Source organism: Tachypleus tridentatus, chromosome 6 (genome assembly GCF_004210375.1).
Source record: "Tachypleus tridentatus isolate NWPU-2018 chromosome 6, ASM421037v1, whole genome shotgun sequence".
Classification (NCBI taxonomy): Eukaryota; Metazoa; Arthropoda; class Merostomata; order Xiphosura; family Limulidae; genus Tachypleus; species Tachypleus tridentatus.
In genome coordinates this window covers 69,783,118-69,805,045 of record NC_134830.1, presented here as the reverse complement: position 1 = coordinate 69,805,045, position 21,928 = coordinate 69,783,118, and the positions used below count along the sequence as shown (strand labels likewise).

Below are 21,928 nucleotides of genomic sequence, written 5' to 3'. Positions count from 1 at the left end.
ATAAGGATCTTCTATCTTTTCTATTTACTGAGATATTGCTATATTTACTAACTCAAACACAGTGGCCTCACCTACTTCGTTTCATTTTGGGAAACAGATACACCTACTTCTGTCTACGATGTGTGAATAACCAGTTGAAACTCAGAATGACCCCTAGTGGCAGCCTTTTTGAAATATTTGGGTGGTAAACTCTTTTTGTGATAGATATTAGTGACTTCAAAATTTCATATTGTTAAACCCAAATACAGCTTAGTAACTAGTTAAGTAAATTTTCGTGGAAATGTTTGGTAACAACATAGTAATCTGTACTTTTTGGTTATTTCAAAATGTATATATAATTTTTTTTTTTTTTAATTATTTCATTTCACATCCTCCATGTGTGAAATTTGGTATGGCTTTGAGCAACGTACAACAAGCAGCAAATGAGTACAGAGTTGAAATCAGGAAAATTGTTTTAAAAGTAAGAATTCTTGAAGGAGTGGTGATTAATTCATCATTAAGTTATTTAATTAATTAAATTATTTGAAAATGTAACCAAAGTGTGCAACAGTTTTCTAATTGTTGTAATGTAAATCTATTTTACTTCAGATTTCAAAACATATATAAAAACTTGTATATATCAAAATGGTGGGAAGAAACTTTCACTCCGAGTATTGGGTAATAAAATTGTTTTTTTTTCTTCAGAAATTCTCATTTGAGTGTTCCAAATATAACTGAACTACATTCTTGTGATCTGAATTTCTTAAACTGAATGGATCTTGTTTGGTTGTTTTATTGGACTGCAGCAGTCTGTTATTTTCTTTTGTTGTTATTGCTTTTATTTTGTTTTTTTATTGTACACTTCAGAATTTGATATACTCTATTCTGGTAAGTTTTTACAGGATGAATTTTACATTTTTTTAAATTACATAAATGAAATATAATGAAAGCAGTTGGAAATTTTCAGGGTCAGTTAATATATAATTTAATAAAAAAATCTTGTATATAATATTGTACTCAAGAACACAATAACATTATAAAGTGCTTTGAAATGTAAAAAATAGTTCTGGTAAAATTTTTTACACATGTTAAACTTAATCTTTATTTAGCAATAAGGATAAATATTTTTATCCTCTTTGAACTAAGGATTCCAACAAACATGCTTTGTTGTAAGTTTAAGTTGGCCATCTGTTGGGTTGAATAACTTTTGTTTAATTTATTTCAGATATCTCCAAAGAAACTGGAATTAACCTTGTAGACATAGCTTCAACTCTTCAACTACTTAAGATAGTTAAATATGAAAATAACAGGTAAGTTTGTTTGGGCTATCTTTTAAAATCCAATCTGTAAACTTCCTTAAAATTACACAAGAAACGAATGGGCTCAGGAGCATCACTAGACATTTTTAAGCATGAAGGATTCATTTACTTTTAGTAGGCCTAAAAAGCATCGTTATTCAGCAGCCAAATGTAGTACATTTTCTTGTTTATTGCTAAAGAAGCTTTTGAATTTATAACAATATACAGACAAAGTTTTCAGTATTCATTGAAAGCCTTAAATTTCACATATTTTTTTCTGTTTATAAACCTTGTGTCCTTTATACTGTTTTATTTTTTGTATATTTTTTTCTCAGCAGCATTTTGCTCAGTATCCATCATAGATGGCATTATTAAATAAAGATCAGTATTTTTGTTTCTTTCATTTATTCAGGTACAAATACTTAACAAACTATTTTGTTTTCTTTTTTGATTATTTACTGTAGCTATTTAAACTTGAGAATAAATTTTCTCTCAAATGTTTGGTGAATTGGTTTAATCTAAACTAGGATTACAGATTTGTGGATATTGGTCTCTTTTGTATAATAACTAGTTTAATCTACATTGTACATTATTTTCTTTTTTAGGTTTAACTTTATCATCAATAACACCGTGATTGAGAATCTCATAAAAAATTTGAATGCCCATAATAATAGAAGACTACAGATTGACCCCAGTTGCTTGAGGTGGACACCTTTGGTTTCCAGTTCTCTAACTCCAGAAAGCTGTGAGAACAAGATGGTAAGATAGCATGGTGTAATATTCTAGTAATGTGGTTAAGAAGCAACTTAAAATGATAAATAAAACTAATTTATGTCATTATTGAGAAAGTTAAATGATATAAACTCAAATTGTAGGTTTAGAGTTTCTTTTAAACTTTCTGTCTGTTTAGTGGGTTTGTAATTTATCATGTTCAAAATGGGTATTTTGGTTTATTATGAGACATGCAGTTGACAAAGACTGAATCTTTTCTACTAATATAGAGAGGTAAATTCACCATTCAACATTTTTATACTTCTGTATATTGCATCATTTTGACTTTAGTAGGATGTTGGTTTAAAACTTTTATCTGATTCAACTGGTTATAAATCACAATATCAGGATGACATTATGGTAGCAGTCTGTATTAAATTTTATAAAAAAAATAAAAAAATTGAAAGTGGCAGAATTCAAGCAAGCAACTCTGCAAAATTGCAGTATAAAAGTTTCAAATTACAGTTTTTGCTTCAAATAGGATTTAGAAACAACATAGTAATGTACCACCTTTTAAGTTTTGATATTCAATCTATTAAACAGGCATTTAAAAAAAAAAACAGTTGTCTACAATGTGATTTTTAATCCCACCCAAGAGGAACCACAGTAACTAAAAGTTTAGTTAGAAATAACCTAGATCCTTAGACTATACTTATTAGTTACCAAACAGATTTACTCTTTTTCTTTTTTTAAGGAAGAACTCTCAATAAGATAGGATTAAATTTAGATTAAAGCTGAAACCTTTACATTTGCCTGAATTTTAAGTTTAAACAATTTTATCCTTTCTCCAAGCTCTCAGAAATCATAATTAAAGTCACTTTACATCAAATAATTTTTGTAACATTGAATTTGTGTCAAAAAAGTGATTATAAAGTATTGAATATATTATTATCATTATTATTATGCAGAGTCAAACTTAATTAATAATGTGATGACTAAAAAAAATAACTATAAGAATTTGTGAAGTAATTTTATAATAATGTGTTGTATACAATAACATAAGGTCTGTTTATAATGGTTTTAATTATATATGTACCATTTTTGTAAAATTTCCTTCCACAAAGTGGGCTAAAACATGATCTTATTAGGCTTAATATTATATTATTGCTAATTAGTGTGTGCATGTGAGAAATCTAACTTTCAGACCCACAGTTATAAGCATACTGTATTACAGCAAAGTACATTTCATTATATTATGTAAGATTTCTCTACTTCAATAAAATTATAAATCTATCAAATCAAAATTAGACTCAAAATTATTCAGTGATTGTAATGATTGATGTTTAAAGTATCTGTGTCTGAGATATTTTAACAGTTATGGGGTAATTCTTAATGAATGCAAATACAAAGATGACAGTATACTGTTATTAGTCTGGAAGAGGTAAATGAGATCATTGTTAGGGCATGTTTGTGAAATGTTGTTGCTAAGAATGTATAGCCAATAGAATCTTAATCTTGCATTAATTTAAATTTGTATGCATAGAGATAAAATTGCTCAAGAATTCATGTTTTCAAGAAAACATTTTTTTTTAAATAACTTGATTACTTGTACTAAATTGGCTCTTGTATTGGTGCTTGTCTCTGTAATGTAATTTATAGTCAGTTTTTTTCTTTAGGTAACTGTAGTAATATTATTATTTTTTTATAAGATTATTTTGTTTATCTTTTTACTAGCCTGAAGAATCAGATTTTATACAAAGAAAGCAATTTCACTTTATAAAGGAACCTTCAAGAAATACACATTCACTTTTACTAGAAAGTGAAACAGATGATACAACTGTAGTTGAAGAACATACAAAGATGGTTAAAAACAAGTCTGGTAATATGAAAGCAACTTCAGACAGTATCCAAGAAGACTCAAAGACAAATAAAAGCAAAGTTGAAGAAGATGCAAACACTGATGAAGGCAAATTTCAACAAGATAAAAACACTGGTAAAAGCAGCATTCAAGAAGAGGAAAATGCAAATGTGAACAATATTCAAGAAAAGGCAAATATACTTGAAAACAAAGTTATAGAAGAGAAAGAGGCAAAAAAAGATACAAAATCAGGAATAAGTTCTCATGAAGAAACAAAGTTGGAAAAACATGACGATTGTAAAAATAATCATGTATCAAAGAAAAAAGACAAATCAAAAAAGAAAAATAATTTAAAAATGAAAAAGAAAAGGAAGAGAGAACATTCATCTCAGAAACACAAGAACTCTGTATCACTTTGTCATGAACTAGAGGATATAGAACCAAAAAAGGAAAAACAAAAGAAAGATCATAGTACAAATTCAAAGAGGAGTTTTCTTTGCCTAGAATCATCTCATAAAGAATCTGAAGGGTTTGAAAAACATTCAAACCAAAAGGAAGGGAAGTTGAAGAAAAAGAGCAAAAAGAAGAAAAAATTAGCAGCTCTGAAAAGGGAATTAAAGCTTAGAGATGGTATGACTATTACAACAAGTTTAGTAACTTTTGTTATTGGAGATCTTTAACTTGCCCATACATTTAAGTATACAGGTTTTAAAAAATATAAAATCTCTGTTGCATATGTTTATCCTGTAAATGCACAATGTTTATTAATTATTTTACCTTTATGCATAAACTTAGTTTTGAAAACAATGGACAGAATCAGTTACTCAAATTATAGAATTTATTTTTCTTAATAGAACATAATCTCAACAATGAATTTATTTAAATTTTCATAATCCTGTAAGGGACATATTATTTCAGTAATGTAGTATTAAGTTGTCCTTAAATAAATGTCAGAATTCTCACAATGACATTTAGAAGCTGAATATTGAGAAACTTGTTGTTGGTTGGTTTGTTTAATCCAACATTTTTGCTTACAAGGTGTCTTAATTGTCTGCTGTTTCAATTCTACTTGGAGCAAGTTTTGCAACCCCCAAGGCAGCATGGAGAAGAAGGACTTTTGTCTGATTTTCCTCTATGACTTGAAATTTGGACAAAAAGCTACTGAAACTACATGGAACATCAATCAGGCATTCAGCCATGGATCTGTGATTCCAAAGGTTTCGATATGGAGGTGAAAGTCTTGAAGACCACGAAGGTCATGGAAAGAAGCCATCCTTAAATGAAAACACAATAAAGGAAGCAGTTGAGACAAACCCTTGCACAACAGTACGTGAGCTTACAAAAAAAGCCAGGCACAAGCAAGTCAAGCATTACTACCACCTGACTGTGATTGAAAGATGAAAAAAATAGACAAATAGGTTCCACTTGAGCCAACTAAAGATCAACAAAATCATCATTATGAGACCTGCTCTATACTGCTGTTGAAGAAAGGAAATGAACCATTTCTTGAACAGATAGTGAGATGAGATGAAAAGTGGATTCTGTATGACAATCAAAAACAATCTGCACAATGGCTGAATTGTAAAATGGCCCCAAAGCCCCCAAGTTTCACCAAAGTTAGGTCATGGTGGACTGCGGCTGGCATCATTCACTGCAAATTTTTGAATTTAGGAGAAAAGGTCACAGCAGACAAGTACTGTCAAGAATTGGCCAAAATGCATTGAAAATTGCATGTGAAACAACCAGCTCTTATCAATTGAAGGTGCTCTATTCTTCTTCATGACAATGCTCATCTCCATGTGTCAAGGAGGACACTCCAAAAATTGAATAAATTGGGAATTGAGGTTCTGCCTCATCCATCTTTTCCTCAGACTCTTCCCCTACAGATTTTTTTCAAGCACTTTGACAACTTTTTGAACAATAAACTCTTTCAAAATTAGGCAGCTGCAGAAGAAGCTTTCAGGGAGTTCATTGACCATATAAACTGATTTCTACAGGAAGGGCATAAACAGCATCATTACACATCGACAAATGTGTTGAAGCAAATGGTGCTTACTTTGATTAAAGCATGTTTTACAACACTGATTTATACTTTTCCAAACTTCACAGTTCAAAAACGACATTTCTGGACAACATAATATTTTATACTCGATGACAAGCAGTAGTTTGCTTTTTCTTGATTTTTAAAACAATGAAATAATAAATCAGGATTCCAGAAGAGTACTTCCCTCATATTACAAGATTAGCTATTTCATTTTGTGTTGCTTTCTATATGCAAACTTTTTCTTCTTTTTTTTTTTATGCCACATGTCCCAAGTCTTCCACACATATTTGATTCCAACATGTCTCTAATGCAAATCATCATACATCATGTCTTCACCAGTAGGAAAGCACTACCATCACATGATGCATGTGACTTCTTCTGTGCCCCACTAGAAAACCATCATTTCTTATTTGACAGTACTTGAGTTCAGATGTCTTTCTTTTTATTTCTTATTTCTCAAAGCAGATTAGCTACGTTTAATTTTACTTTATTTCAATCATTTTTTTCCACTTTATTTTCAAAAGTGCTTGATTTATCCATGTTTTGCCATGAAACATTCTGCTTGTTTGTTTGGTATCAAGTATGAATTCTGAAGTAAATGTTACCACTTCAGATACATCTAATTTGTCTGATACAGTAATTCAGGGCATAGGTGGGGCAACATGTCAAAAAATGTATTGGCCTTTATTGGCAGGGAGATTGAGTACTATGTTGTACAACTTTTGTCTTTTGCTTTTGCCTCTTTTTCTCTTTGAGCCCAGCCAGAGTGGAGACATCCATTCTTTCCAATGTCATGATTTCACCAAGTTTCATTAGAGGGATCTGTCATACTTTAATCCTTCCTCTTTTGTCCCACTTGCCTGTTTCCTTTTCTTTCCCTCAGGATCCCTTGTCATGCCAGTATCTATTGGAGACAGTGCAAGACCTCCTTATACAACAGGCTACTGAACTTATTCCACATGATTTGGGGTAGGAGTTACTGTTGCCTTTTTGCAGTCCTGTCTCAATCTATGCATTCACACCCCATGCTTCACCATGGAGTCCCACCTTACTCTTTGGTGTTGTACATGTTTTGCATCAAGCCATTTTGCTAGCTTTTGAGTCGTACATTTTCTGTTGGATGGTGCAGACCTTAACTCTATATCTTCTTGCCCTTGGGTTGTACTTTCACATTTACATAGGCAACCACCTTCTTCTCACTCATTCCAAATGAGAACTGGCATGTCATACTTGTCATCTCCTTCTGTATACTGCTTAAGAGGACTAGGTGATCAAAGTGTAGATTTGGCTTCTTCACTTCTTGCTCATGAGGTTCTGTATCTTTTGGGGATGTGGTCTTTTTTGACTGGAACATTAATGTTGTATTCCAATCCCTATCTTACCCTCATTTGAAACTACTGCCTCATGCTCTTTGTTTCACTTATCTCTTAAGGTACACTTCCTTCTTCTCTTGGTCTGTGAATAGCATCAATTGAATTGTTCCTTCTTTCTCAAAACTGCAGCAGCTCACAAGGATAACTCCTGATTTTTGCCCATTTCCATTCCTCCATTTCTCACCTCCATTGTCATTCTGGTCCAGATAGTCTCCTATGCATAGTGTGTGCTCTTTGTTGTTATATTTCCTTCACAGCCTCATTCAGGAATTTCCTATTCCATTTCTTTATTATGTAGCAACCCTCTTTTTCTCATGATCTTTCTTCCTTTGCCTTTACCAGTTGGGTTTATAATTTAATCCATTTGGCTCATTTCTCTTTGTCCCTATCCCAGAATGCTTTGTTCCATATTACTTTCCATCAAATCTAACATCTCACCTTTTCCCTTGATTCTTGTTTTTGCATGTAGACCACTCCTCAGACATTGATCACCTGTTACTTAAATCACATTGCAATTTCTTCTTCCTTGGGAGTATTGCCTACCATCTGTGGCTATACTTCAGACTTTAGTGCTGCTTTGACCCTTGATAAGTCTTTATTAATGCTTTTTTTTTTTATTTCAGGGGCACTTTTTTCAAATTTCATCTTTTAGATTCCACTTTGCAGCAAGTGGTGCCTGACTAACTATTCTATACACATACAAACAAATTTGTAATGTACACCATGTTGATTCGCCTATTCTTTCTATGACTCTGCGCACTCATTATTGAGATGGAGTGTTTCATGAGATCACTGGATGGTGAATAACTGATGTTTACTTCGTAAATAGAATTTCCAGACCATATCATCCATGGACGGCATAAGTAAAGCAGAGGGAGACAGCAGCATGTTCCTGTCATTCCTTGATTGAAAAAATTGATATGCACTACTTTTCAGAATAGGGTTTTGTGATCACCTGTTGAACTGACTTGGGTGTAGCCATTCTCTAAACTCTCCAATGCTCACTCCTCTTCCTTCTAGGAGATTATGAGAGGCCTTACCACTAACCAGTTTCAAGCCACTGGTGTGATTGACCATGGAGGTATTCTGCTAGATGGGTTCTATGTAGATGGCTATAACCATTAAGCTCAGATTGAGGTGGAGGTTTTCTGGTAGAGTAGAAGACATATTATTCTCTAGACTGAGTGAGATATCTTAATACAGTTCACCCCTTTGATTAGGCACTATCATTCTACCCCAAGTGCTTGCTCTGTATATAATGTAAACCAATCAATTGATTCTTCTGTCTATGTGGGTCATGGAGAGTATACATGGTATGTTTCTGTTCTGGGCACTCTTGTTTTCTTTTGTGGTGAGGATGTTATTTGGATGCTTTAGACCAATCTCACAGTTGCATGAGTGGCTTGCATATGATGTTCTTCCCTCAGATACTGGATAACACATTCTTGGATTTATAGCTCAGTGCTAATCCTGTGTCATGACTTCGAGTCTGTGTTTTCCTCATATCCACAGTTCTAGGGCTTGAGGTGAAGCTGGTTTGGTCCTCATCCTACCCTTGCATGGATGTCGATACACAGTGAGAAGCTTTTGAATGTAGTTTACTTACCAAATGTGGTCCACCATGCTGTAGAATTCTGCATGATGGTACACATGTTCCATTACTTCTTTTATTTTTGTAAGATTGGATTTCCATACTTATCCATGCTGTAGAATTCTGCATGATGGGACACATGTTCCATTACTTCTTTTATTTTTGTAAGATTGGATTTCCATACTTATCCCATTGCGATTCCTTTCCTGACTCATCCTTTCCCACTCAGATGTGCTTCCTTTTTTTTTCTGCCATGTTTTTTTCCTAGCTGGTCCTAGTGAGGAGATACTTGGAACAGAAGTGGTGCAGTGCTCTTCCTCCAATCATCTGATCTGTATCTCTTGTCCACAAAAGCATCTTTTGGAGTTTTTGGTGGAGTACATCTGTTCTTTCCTCATACTGATCTCTCCTTATTTTTAGTATGGTATCTAGCTAATCTTGTGAGAGGATGGAAGAACTGTATCAGAAGTTATAATTTTCTTATACTGAAAATGTATTTCCATTAAGTACTTCCTTCCACTCACACTTCCAACTCTCATTCCTAGAACCTTCCAATGCTTAGACTTGCTGCCAAAATTTGAAGTGGTGATTTGGCAGTGGCACTTGGATGGAGTCACATGCATCATCTTATAGTAGTGCTCTCCTTTTGATGTATAGCTAATGCATGATGATTTGCATGAAAGACATACTGAAATATTTAATTCCAATAAGGGAGTAAAGAAGGCTTGTGACATGCATTATAAGAAGTTTGCATATAGAGGGCAGCACAAGGCAGGAAAAGTTAATATTGTGAGACAAGAGAAGTACCTGTCAGATATACATTTTTAGCATTACAAAGTTGTAATTTGATTTAAAAGCTGAAAACTCATCTGATCTTTAAAATCAAATGACTGATGTGTTTTTTGTTATATTATTGTATTTATTTTAGCACAGATAATTTGTTTTTCTTGCAGCATTTCTTTGAAAGTTTTATTTTAGATGCTATTTATAAGTTAATTTCATTTACCCCCCAGTAACTACTTTTTGTAGCTAGTTTTGATATAAAAACTTTGATTTTATAGGTGATAAAGAAGTTGAAAAATCCAGCCAAAAGTCTCACAAGAGTGAAAAGTCTAGAAAGAAGTCAAAACATCGTTTAGAGAAGTCTAAGAGTGGAAGTTCACTACAGAAGAAACAAAAGTCCAAGAAGTCAGGAATATCCTCAAATAAAAAGAGTAGCAGTAAACGTAAGAAACGAAAGAAGCTGAAGAATATGGCATCTGATAAAACACATGAAAAAGTAACACTTTTAGAGCCAAAATCTGGCCTCACTCCACCAGTTCTTTCTTCAGATATTTCTGCTAAAAGTACAGTCACAATACAAAGCCAGAACCCATCTGTTAAGCTTGATTCACCATCTGATCTACAGGCCTCCGTAACAGATTTAAGTAAAAAGCAGTTGCATAAGGAAGATGAGTACAGTAACTCAGTAATTTTATCTGAGAAGAAACCAGTCTGTCCAACAAGTATAACATCAGACAAAGAATTGGAGGTGCATTTTGTTCTTTGTTTTAGCATTTATGTTTTTAAGTGTTTAAAATTGTTATATTTTTGTTTTCAGTTCTACCTTTATTCATTTTTTTTCTCTGCAAACAGTATACCATGGTTATTCAAGAATACTTCCAACTTATAATAAAAGTTTAACTTTAGATGAGGAATAATTTGTTTTTGCTGTGTAATTAATGTGTATCAGATTGTCTTTGTGCATCTTATGTGTAATTCACATTTTTATGGTATAGCATTAGTATGTTTGTTTTGTTGGTCATTTCATATTTCATTTAACAAGTTTTTACATTTCTTATAGTGTGATAAAGTGACTGTGTAAGCATAATAAAATACTTCGTTTCTAGAACTATACTATGCATAATTGAAGCTAATTTCAAAATTTTATGAACAAGATAGCCATGTAATTTTAATACCTTTTTAGAAAAGATCTAGCTAAAGGAAAGATATTCAGTCTTAATTGACTTTAAATTAGAAGTATGTTGATATTAAACTTTGATCTATGTTGATTTGTATTGTTTTACGCTGTTTTAATCTAAAAAATGAATCACTTCTCATCCAAGTGCATTTTTTGTTGCCAGGAGCACAACCAAGATGGACTTGTGACTGAATGGAATGAGAATAGTGTTGAACATCCCAAACTGGTTGAAGAATCAGCTGATTTGGAACTTTTTGTAACTCCTCTTTATAAGGATACAAATTATGGCTCTTCTCTTCAGAACCCTCATGTTTCAGTAAACAGTACACCCAAAAAAGTAACTTCCGAAGGCAGTTTAGAAAATCTTGACCCCATAAATAAAAAGGACAATTCAACTGAAGAAATTGAACAAAGTGTTCTTAACATTTTGAGAAAAGATCAAGAACATTCACAACACTGGGATATTGATCATGAAACCTCTCGGATAACATCTGAACAAGACAACACTCTCACCTCTCTGGATTGCTCACATAACAGTGATGGAACAGAAGAAGCTTGTGTTGATGAGCTTGAAGTAGCAGAGAAATGCCAAAATAATGACAACTTATCAGGAGACTTTGAAGAGCCAGTATCTTGTTCTATTTCAAATGAATTGGAAATTAATGAGGAAGGTATATCAAGCCCAACAATAGTCATATCAGAGGCCACAGACACTGTAGCAGAGCAGCTGGAAGTAACCACAACTGTTCATCAACTTCCTGTTCAGCCAGTTACTCCAATGAGTTCCAGCTCTGACCCTCCTTCTAGTGTTAGCAATAGCCAAACTATGTGCAGCTTAGAAGAAAATCTTCAAGTTCAGCATCATGAAACAGTTGTGTCTTCAGACATTATTAACTCTGTGGGTCATCCTCAGGAAACACCGGTACTCATTGAATTGGATACCAATGTTTCTAGTCAAACAAACAATACTTCTGAATTTCAAAAGAATTTTTCAGAGGAATTCTGTAACAATCTTGATTGCTTGCAAGCAACAACTCCAGAAACAGATGTTACTACTAGTGACCTTTCTCAAAGAATGGACACTGTCATTGATGCCAGTCACACCTCTCAACCTTCCTCCTCTACTCCATCCACTCCCAGTGGAATCATTCGGAAACACAACTCAACTCCTACACCTCATGATCTTGCTAACATGGGAGTTTACACTCCTGATTCTTCAACAAATAGTGTTATTTCAAATGGTGGTTTTAACTCTGTGGAGATAGATGTGACACAGTTAGGCCTGGAATCTCCAACATCCATCAGTAGTAGTGAAATGGCTCAAAACTCTGTTGAGCCTCCTCAGCCAACTCCAACTCCACAGCCTTACTCTGATTGTGCTCAGTTACAGAATCCTTACTGCAATGCTTCTCACACTCCACACAGTACCCCACCACATGGAGCAATGGCAGCAGCTGTTGCTGCTATTGCCCAGGCTCAGCGGCAAGCTCAAGTCCAGTCCCACAAGTGCCCATCTAGTGGTCTAAGTAATTGTAGCAACAGGGTTGCACCTCCCCAGCAACATTCTGTTTCTGGCTGTACTGGATCACATGGACGTACAGTAACCCCTCCTGTGTCAAACTTAATGCAAAATAGTATGGTTAGTGTCAATTCTCCCTCAGTGAATACTTTATTGGTAGGACAATCCTCCATTTGTTCTTCCACCAACTATATGAATACTGTAAACATGGCAATGACAGGAGGAAGTCCTGCTGGATCTTACATGGTAGGAGTAGGTGTTCCAGTTGCTACCATGATCCAACATCAGACTCCAGCCTTAGCAGTTGCTGCTCACTCACAACAGTTTCAGCAACAGAGTCATCATAATTTGAATATGGCAAATCAAGCTCCTGTCACAATACCAGGAACTATGCAACGCCTAACTCATGTCAATGTCGGTCTTCCTTCATCAGCAGCTTCTGCATGTGCTGTATCTTCCACTGTACCAGCTGGATTCCACTTCCAATCTCCTAATTACTCCTGCACTCCTACACCAAGGCCTAACTCTGTATCTCAAGGCAGCTATAGCTGTAGCCTTGCTAAACTTCAACAACTTACTAATGGAATCATGGATATTGGTTCACCCTCTTGTAATACCATGACTCCACCACCAAATTTTACTTCTCCATCACCCCAGGTGAATATTACTCTTCCTTCTCAAATGCAGCATGGAATTGCTAGTCTACAGCCTCAAGGATCAATACCGTCCAAAGCCAGTCATGGCTATGGTCAGTTTAGCCATCGATACCATGCCAGACAAGTCCAACGAAGCTCTGGTGTAGCCATCAATCACAATCTAGTAGCAGCAAGCTACCAAACTTTGAATGGAGTAAGTTACCGTATGCCACAGGGACCTCCTCCAGGAACAGCAGCAATGGTTAACACAGCAGGTTACATCACCAATGCAGGATTTATTAATCCTACACAGTTACAAGCTGCTGCTGTCCCCATGGGCATGGTGAACATCAACATGCACCCTCAAGCCCAATACCAAGAGTCAATTCAGTCATCAAGACCACAAAACACCATGTATACCACATATGGGTATCTAAATGGAAGTCTCTCTCCTCAGGCCTTGAACTCTGTCATAAGACGATAGCAGTATTGTAATCAGAAAATACTTATTCCTCATGTTTCATCCTATGAACAGTCAGACCTTTTTAAGACTAATTATACAAATGAATCAAAGGAGCTTTCATCATCTGTACAGGAACTTTGAAGAGCTCCTAAAAACTTGAACTTGTAATGCCAGACTGTACATTTCAGAGGTGAACTATTTTCTCTTAACTCCAATTTTTTGAGTGTTTTATGAGTGATAAAAACAAATAGTAAGTTGTCTTTTATGGCCACATGCAAAAATTCATTTTCAATGGTGCTGGCCTTAATGGAACATTTCAATTCACCACTCTGTGTAACGTTGCTTATAAATAAAATTTCGCTGTTGTTTGGCCTTTGTGTACATAATGCTGTTAAAACATTAGAATTGGACTTGACTGATGCTCTTTTCTTGTTTCTCAATCATGTAAGTAAATGTGTAAATATATACATATGTGTATATCTAAATATCCTGTATATTATTTACCACTAGATTTAAGGGTTTGGGAAAAAATATTCATTCACAATTGGTTTGATAGTCACAGAACAGCTGTTCTAAAGCTTGTGTACACACTATCAAAGAGAATTTTATAATAAAGAAATAGAAATGTATGATTTGTAAGAATAATTCATACAATAATTCTTAAGTGGCCAATTTATTTTCAGTTAGTACTCATTGTTAAAATACTGAACTAATGGGCTTTTAATGGTTAAAGAAGGAACTTTAATAAATGTATATGCAACATATTTGTGAATGTTTTTCATTTATTCGTGTACAACAAGGGTATAGATTTCTAATTTTAATGGATCATTTTTTATAAAAAAAATTGTTTATTAATCTCTCCTGAAACTTTTTTTTTTTTTACAGAATTAGAAGTATGTCAGCTGATGAGTTCAAGGAAAGGGCTACACGTCATGAAAACCGTAATGTGATATTGTTCATAAATGTTGCATCACTTTTTCTTTTTATACAGTTACAAACATTTTGACAATAAGTACAGTGAATCTTATATAAAGAAGAAAAAATAAGAAAAGAGCTTGGTCCAAGACCAGTTTAGACACCTAATGGTAGAGATTTTATTCTGCAAGTTGTATGTTAACATGTGAATGTTTTAATTGTTAAATTCAGTGTTAATATTGCTGATTCTGAAACTGCATACATCATGTAACAGAACTTGAGACATCCTAAGTATATATGTATGATGATATTAACCAGTAATAGTACGTTTTTTTTAATGATCATCTGTTGAGTGAAAAAAAGAGAGAGTAAATGATATATTTTTGTGTAACTTTTTGTTTGTTTGTTTTTTTTGTGCCTTGATGCAGTTGTTAATTGCTTCCTAGTGTCATGCCTTCTGTTACATGTATTGTCCCTACTTGATACTGTTGTATGAAAAAAATAAATGTGACCCTTTGCCATTTTGTGTTTTTCTTGCACCATCCAAATATCACATAATATCTAATAACATGTATGTTCTTTCTTCTTTTGTAGCCATTCTTTTTCTTGCTGCACATAATTTTGGCAAAGGTTAGGGATGGAAATATTTAACCTGATTATTTACAGTGAATTATCAGTTACAGGGTGTTTCTTCTTTTTCTAAGTCTGACTTACCAGAAGTAAGTTTAATGTGCACAAGTTGGTATTTTTCCATCTCAGCTGTGGAGGAATAAAATGGATAAAATACATCATGCTCTTAAGAATTTTCTCTTATGTTCAATTGTGTAATCGGCTATTGATGATTTATGTACTATACTTTTTGTTTTGAACCAACAGAAGTGTTGATTTTTTACAAACAAAACTAGATTTTTATGTAACAGTATAAATCTAATAAATAAAAAAATTCAAGTTGAGCTTTCACAAATTAAAAAATAACAAGAGATGTTAAGAAAATTAGGAATGTGGAAAAGGAATTAGTAATATTTAAAATATAGCTTTAGTTAATATATTTGCTTTTTTTAATTATTTAACCATAGAAAAACCTAAAGATTATGGTTTCAGTGGCTATTTAATACCCTTGTATTTCATTGTTTTTATGTATAGACCATTAATGTATTGAGTGTGGCTTTGTTTGTTTTTTATATTTTATTTTAAAAATATAGAACAAAAAAATAAAGGATTAGAAACCAGTGATAATATTCTTGTCTGTAAAATAAAATCCGTATCGATATAAAAAAAACAACCATTCTACATGAATGTGAAGTATGATAATGTTATCTTTGTTTATAGATTGCGGCTTCAAGTTAGTAATTTTGTGACATTATGTAAATTTAAAATTCGTTTTTGACATTGTTTTGGTTTAAAATATTTTATTAGTCAGCATACAAACAACGATAATAAAAAAAATAATTTTCTGACAGTAGCACCTGATAACACATTGGAAAAAAATGTAGGTACAGAATTTCCGTACTGTTGTTCATTATAAACTTTTAATCTGCTCAACCATATTTATTTTTCAAACCTTATTAATCGGTACCTAAAATGTTAGTAATTTTTCTCATAGAAATTGATATTTTTAATGGAGTTCATTGGCTTTAAACAGTAAGCCACGTCACGTTTAGGAGCGAGTCTGTGTAGTTTACTTAATTTTGAGTTTGGATAAACTGCGGATCGTAGAAAATATATATTACAGAACTGTATGGAAAAAAAATATTTATTTTGGATCTTGATCACTGCTTATATAAATACTAATTCAACGTATCCATTTTGTTGCATTTCCTAAACGTGGCGGCTTTTTGACTTTCTTATTAACACATTTTTCAAGGAATATAAAATATTTAATGAAAACATTAATAGAAACAAACTGAAAGAAGTACAAGTTAAGAAACATTTTCATGAATTTCATTCAGATCTCATTGTTTGTAACTTGGCAAATAATATATTTGTTTTTAAGAAACCTACATGAACTAACAACTTTTTAGAATATTAAATTTGCAAGTCGAATAACATTTACTACAATTATATAGGAATTATGCAGCAGAATAATCTTTCACACCATATTTACTGAATACCTCACTGTAGTTTGTTTTGAGTTTCACGCAAAGCTACTACCTCATTGTAGTAAAGAATTTTCTGAATGCTTTTGTTAAAATAACGAAATATGCTTTATTGTTTATTCGCGGGTAAGACTGGAACAGAAACGAATGCTTGAAATATTTCAAGGGAGGATTGGAAGTGTTTGTTCTGAAAGAATAAAATTCATGTGAACAGCAAAAGAAACTCGATCACTCGTTTTAAAACAGTTGCCAAACTGAAAGAATCGGAAGTAAATGATGTATAGAAAATGGAGAATCAAGTTTGTAAGAAACAAATTCGGGCTTGGTTAAATTAGGTGTATGTGGCATAATGTTTAGTATACCAGCTTATGAATTTGAGGATCCATGGGTTGACTCTTTTTTCTTTTTTTTTTTTTTTTTACAATAGCACTTCAAACTTTGGAAGAAGAATGATAATAATAGTGAGAGTAAGTTAACATTATTAGGGTAACTAAAGCTTACATTATACACCCGTAACTAACTGCCTTCCCTGTAGTTTTATCTTTTTTAAATTTTGCAAAACGTTTTTCCTAGATTTGCTTGAGAAGAAGATTTCGCTTCTTGGAATGCAAAAATCTAGGAATGATGCTCTTTTATGATGCAGTCTGGTGCTAGCACATTTACCTATGGAACATCAATAACTTTTTTTTTCAATTACGGCTAGTTTAGTAAGTTTGATATACACACAATTTCTCATCAATGAATCGACATGTTGCATTAAGGTAAATGAACATTTCAAGATTTGACTTGCCACCAAGGAAACTAATGAACACCGCCTTTGCTTATGGTATCCGAAATGAACGGGCTTTGTTACAAAAGATTGAAGTTAAAAACAGTCTTTCCTCGCAGTTAAACCAATGTAGCAGATAGTCTACAGTGTAAAAATGGATAAGATAAACTTTGACAAGTCTCAATTAACCCCGAACGTTTGTGTAAAGAGGAATTTTAGTAACTACAATACACTATCACTATATGCTCTCTCAGCTCCTATGTTCCATAATAACAAACTGTTTGTTCCCAAGCAAAACTAGGAACAGAAACCAAAATAGTACAAACACCGTGAGTGAGGAATCTTGCAAACCAATGAATTTTCGTTTATTTTGTATAATTATGATGTTCAATTTTTCTAAGATGTTCAAGCGTCCGATCGTCCACAATTTTGGAATGGGACCAACAAAGGTATAGTTTGTCATTGCATCCCATCCACTGAATGTTTTTTGACAGAATACGATGGGAAGCGGTCTTGCAGTGATCAAGATTTGCTAACTTCGTAATTCACAAGCCAGTGCACTTATAAAAGAAATATTCATGTAAATAACGTACGTGATTTTTAAATAAGTCTACATTTACATAAACATAGTTAACACACTAAGTTGTTTTCATTCGAAACGAATCTTTAATTTCACATTATGACAAAGTTTTAAAACATGAATATTCCAATTACCACATTTAAAATACTATTTTCACCAATGCTAGTATGACCAACGGATCCGCCAAATTTATCACAACCATTCATCTGTTAAAATATATATATATAAGTGTAAGTCAGATTGGACATAGTATCATTGACTGATATTAAGTGAATAGAACACACTGCTTTTGTTTCTCAACGTGATCTAAATTAACCAAGTTATGAGATAGGATCTAGTGAGAAGAAGCCAGAAACAAATCAGCAATACAGAAGCACATCAAAGTCCTTGCTAAGATGCTTTAAAAAAAGTCTAGCGATTTAAAGACAGAAAAGCACATCATTGAACTCGCTAACATACTGACGCTCACAGAGCTGCGTTTCTGCTAGTAATAAATAATTTACGGTACTTTATTCCATTTTAGAATATATTCATTGATGCTTTTCCTGTCAGACTTGTTTCGAAGGAACAAATTATACTATTAATAAAATATTCAAGAAATGCAAGTTTGGACTAATATCACTAGGTCTGGATGCAAAATCCAACAAAACTTGTATGTACAAAAGTTACATATATTGAGTGTACTAAATGTATATAGAGAGTATTTCAATCAGAAATGTGAGTGATATTTTCAAGACATTACTGTAATTGAGCTTTTGAGTTTCTAGAACTCTACCTTAGTCATACAAACTGTTGATGTTATAGTCATTACACTCACTAATACAAATTATTCCAACTATTTAGTGTTCAAGAAATTATCATTCAATAGTCTATTAGTATTATACAGTGAAACTATGCTCAAAAGAGTTGCAACAATCTTTTGGTCGTATTATTATTGTAATCAACAAACTGTTCTACTTTTGTTGTGATCAGTAATTACATTGTGTAATTGCTATTTGTTATCTGTAAAACACTTTATTTCATTAATCAATCTTACAATGTACCAAGTGTCCAATCAGCAACTCAGTCAAGATCAAAAGGTTGTTCTCGTCATCTTGAAAGATCATCAGAGTTATCATTCTGCTCCTTTACTAGTCAGATTCTACTTGGGCAGCCACCATCATCCTCCTCGTCATACAAATGCTTGACCAAAATAAATACTAAACTATAAAGATTTATCACCAAACATTGCATCGCCCGCTTTTGAATCTAGTTGTTCCAGACAGTTACCTGTCTCAACTATTTAAGGAAGTGGTCCAGACTTTTCTTGACTTTGCACTTAAATGTTGAGTTTAAATTCACTTAGCTTCATTCATAGCCAGCTATAGGAATAGCAACAGTCTTACTCCCATAGGAATGAGCATCCAAAACTTGAGGATACAACATGATATGGATGTTCAGAAACTACTGTATTTGGATATATGATGAAACCCATAAAAAGAAAAGAATTTAAAGTACTTATCTCTCTGTCCATGACGAGCCAGATGAAGAAGAGTTTGTGTTAAAGGTGTGAAAGATGTCAAGACACTTTCAAAAGTCTTCTGATTGCTATTGCTGGGATTGATAGACTTTAAAAGGTGGTCTGTTGATCATAAAGTTAACAGAGCCAAAAGGGATTAGCAATCTTTACCTTCTGAATTATTAAGTATAGTTCCACTATTGGAGATATCTGTTTCACCTTTCAGTTACTTGAGTTAATTGATTTATTCCACAAGTTAAGATAGTCATGTGGGTGAAAAATTAATTACCGGTATTAAAATGAAATTCATAAATAAAAGTTTGGATTTCGTAACAAATATAAACTTGATATAACCAGTGCTTTATTTAGATGTGATAGAATATTTTTCTAAGCACAGAACACATTGTTTTAGTAGAAAAGCAGTTATAATACATTAAAACGTAGGTTGTGAGTATTAAGGGTTGAAGACTAAACACCTAAAGCTAATACTACACTTGTAATTAGAAAAATATCCATAAGAAGAGATCAAATAAATCTCAGTGGATGGTAACAGTCAAATAATAATAGTTGCTTCACCTAATCTGCATCAACGAATATGTATGAATCAGTTTTACAATTTCAACTGGAACTAGATTCCATCATTATGATAACCAAACATTCATGAGACGAATGAGACTGGCTGGGAGGGTAAGCTATGTTGATGAAGAGGTATTATTCATTGATGAAGTGGAGACCAAGTGAAGCCTGAGGAATGTGAAGTTCACAGGTATTAGAGATACGTCATCTATGGGCAATATAGCGTGCAGGCACCTGCATAACCTGCAGAAAGGTAGCTTTACCTAAGCGTAATGCTAGAAGCAGGTTATGGTTGTACCAGTAGTTATGATCCATTTTTTACTTATACACCTGGCTGAGATTTTAACCAATGTGAATTCATCTGACCTTTATCTTCCAAATCTAGTCTTTTTTACTGTTTAAGGCCAAATACTTGTTAATTCTTGTTTTCTTTTTGAACAAGCCAGTGTTCAGCTATAAAGTCTTGTTATCAAATTCTTAAGATAATTCAATACTACATGCCAAATCACTTCAGTAAAAATTAGCATGTCCTAGACTACTTTTATATCACGTACGCCAATCCCCAGACTTCCGTTGCTAGTCTGATGTCCACTGTAGATGAGCTCATGAATGAAGATATGTTGCATACCAATGCATCAGATGTGAGAAAGCTCACCATATCTGTTGTTAGGCTGGTAATCAAATCTCCTAAGGCAAGGCAGATCCCATCAACAACAACAGATTCAATGGAACTCAGACTTTCAGTGGATGTATAAATGATTGATTGACTCAATATCACAGTGCGACTTAATTTACTCTAATGGACTTGAGTCTCCAGGCAACTCATTAGCTAACATGACCACCATTAATGGCTACTGTAAAAGTAGAGTCAACTCCTGCAAAGAAGTGGTGAGACCAACTTCTTAAGTGCTATTTTAAAGAATGCAATGTTACTAAATATCAATGATAACAACAGAATTTGGATCTTAGAGCAACAACTACCTCAATAGAAATCACAAACACAGTAATAATTATTACCATAGCAGTCAAGGTAAGTCAGCTGGTTGGGGTTATTCTAATACGATTGCTACAAATGGACTTTTCCCTCAATGGTCAACGATGAGTGCTGGACTGATCACTGTCCAGCCAGTGAAACTAATGTGAGAGATTGTCAAGGCACCATCATATAGTGGTTTCTGTTATTGTTTAGTGGAAACGTCTAGGTGCAACAATAGTTCAGCCATGAAGCGGTAGGCCACACAAACTCACAAAACAGGATTGCCGATTGCTGAAGCGCGTGAAAATCGTCTGTCCACAGTTGCAACATTCACTACCTAGTACCAAACTGCCTCTTAAAGCAACGTCAGCACAAGAACTGTTCGTCGGGAACTACATGAAATGGGTTCCATGACCGAGCAGCCGCACATAAGCCTGAGATCACCATACGCAATGCCAAGCATCGGCTGGAGTGGTATAAAGCACACTGCCATTGGACTCTGTAGCAGTGGAAACGCGTTCTCTGACGTGATGAATCGTGCTTCACTATGTGGCAGTCTGACTCACGAATCTAGGTTTGGTGAAGTTCAGGAGAATGCTATCTGCCTGAATGCATAGTGCCAACTGTAAAGTGTTGTGGAGGAAGAATAATGGTCTGGGGCTGTTTTTCATGATTTGGGTTAGGTGCTTTAGTTCGAGTGAAAGTAAATCTTATTTCTATATATACAATGACATTCTGGAGAATTGTGTGCTTCCAACTTTGTGGCAACATTTTGGGGAAGGCCCTTTTTGTTTCAGCATCACAATGTCTCCATGCACAAAGCAAGGTCTATAAAGACGTGAGTTGTCGAGATTGATGTGGAAGAACTTGACTAGCCTGCATAGAGCCCTGACCTCAACCCCATCGAACATGTTTGGGATGAATTGGAACACCGTCTGCTAGCCAGGCCTTCTCGCCTGACATCAGTGCCCGACTTCACTAATCCTCTTGTAGCTGAATAGGAGTGAATCTTTGCAGCCATATTCCAAAATCTAGTGAAAAGACTTACCAAAAGACTGGAGGCTGTTATAGCAGCAAAGAGTGATCA

General features: G+C 33.9%; 1 protein-coding gene across 12 annotated transcripts in view; it reads left to right on the top strand.

Moving 5' to 3' along the window:
- Window positions 1–15,577, top strand: part of LOC143252762 (uncharacterized) — an 85,639-nt gene extending 70,062 nt beyond the window's left edge. For 11 of the 12 annotated variants that reach the window (XM_076505408.1, XM_076505404.1, XM_076505406.1 and 8 more), the window contains 6 exons: window positions 1,205–1,289; window positions 1,883–2,036; window positions 3,723–4,476; window positions 9,916–10,385; window positions 10,978–13,621; window positions 14,317–15,577. In XM_076505408.1, the coding sequence (XP_076361523.1) occupies window positions 1,205–1,289; window positions 1,883–2,036; window positions 3,723–4,476; window positions 9,916–10,385; window positions 10,978–13,452 (3,938 nt within the window). In that variant the 3' untranslated portion in view covers window positions 13,453–13,621; window positions 14,317–15,577. Of the gene's footprint in view, window positions 1–1,204; window positions 1,290–1,882; window positions 2,037–3,722; window positions 4,477–9,915; window positions 10,386–10,977; window positions 13,876–14,316 lie in introns of all 12 variants that reach the window. The other variant, XM_076505401.1, reaches the window with a different exon arrangement.
- The last annotated feature ends 6,351 nt before the right edge of the window (window positions 15,578–21,928 follow it).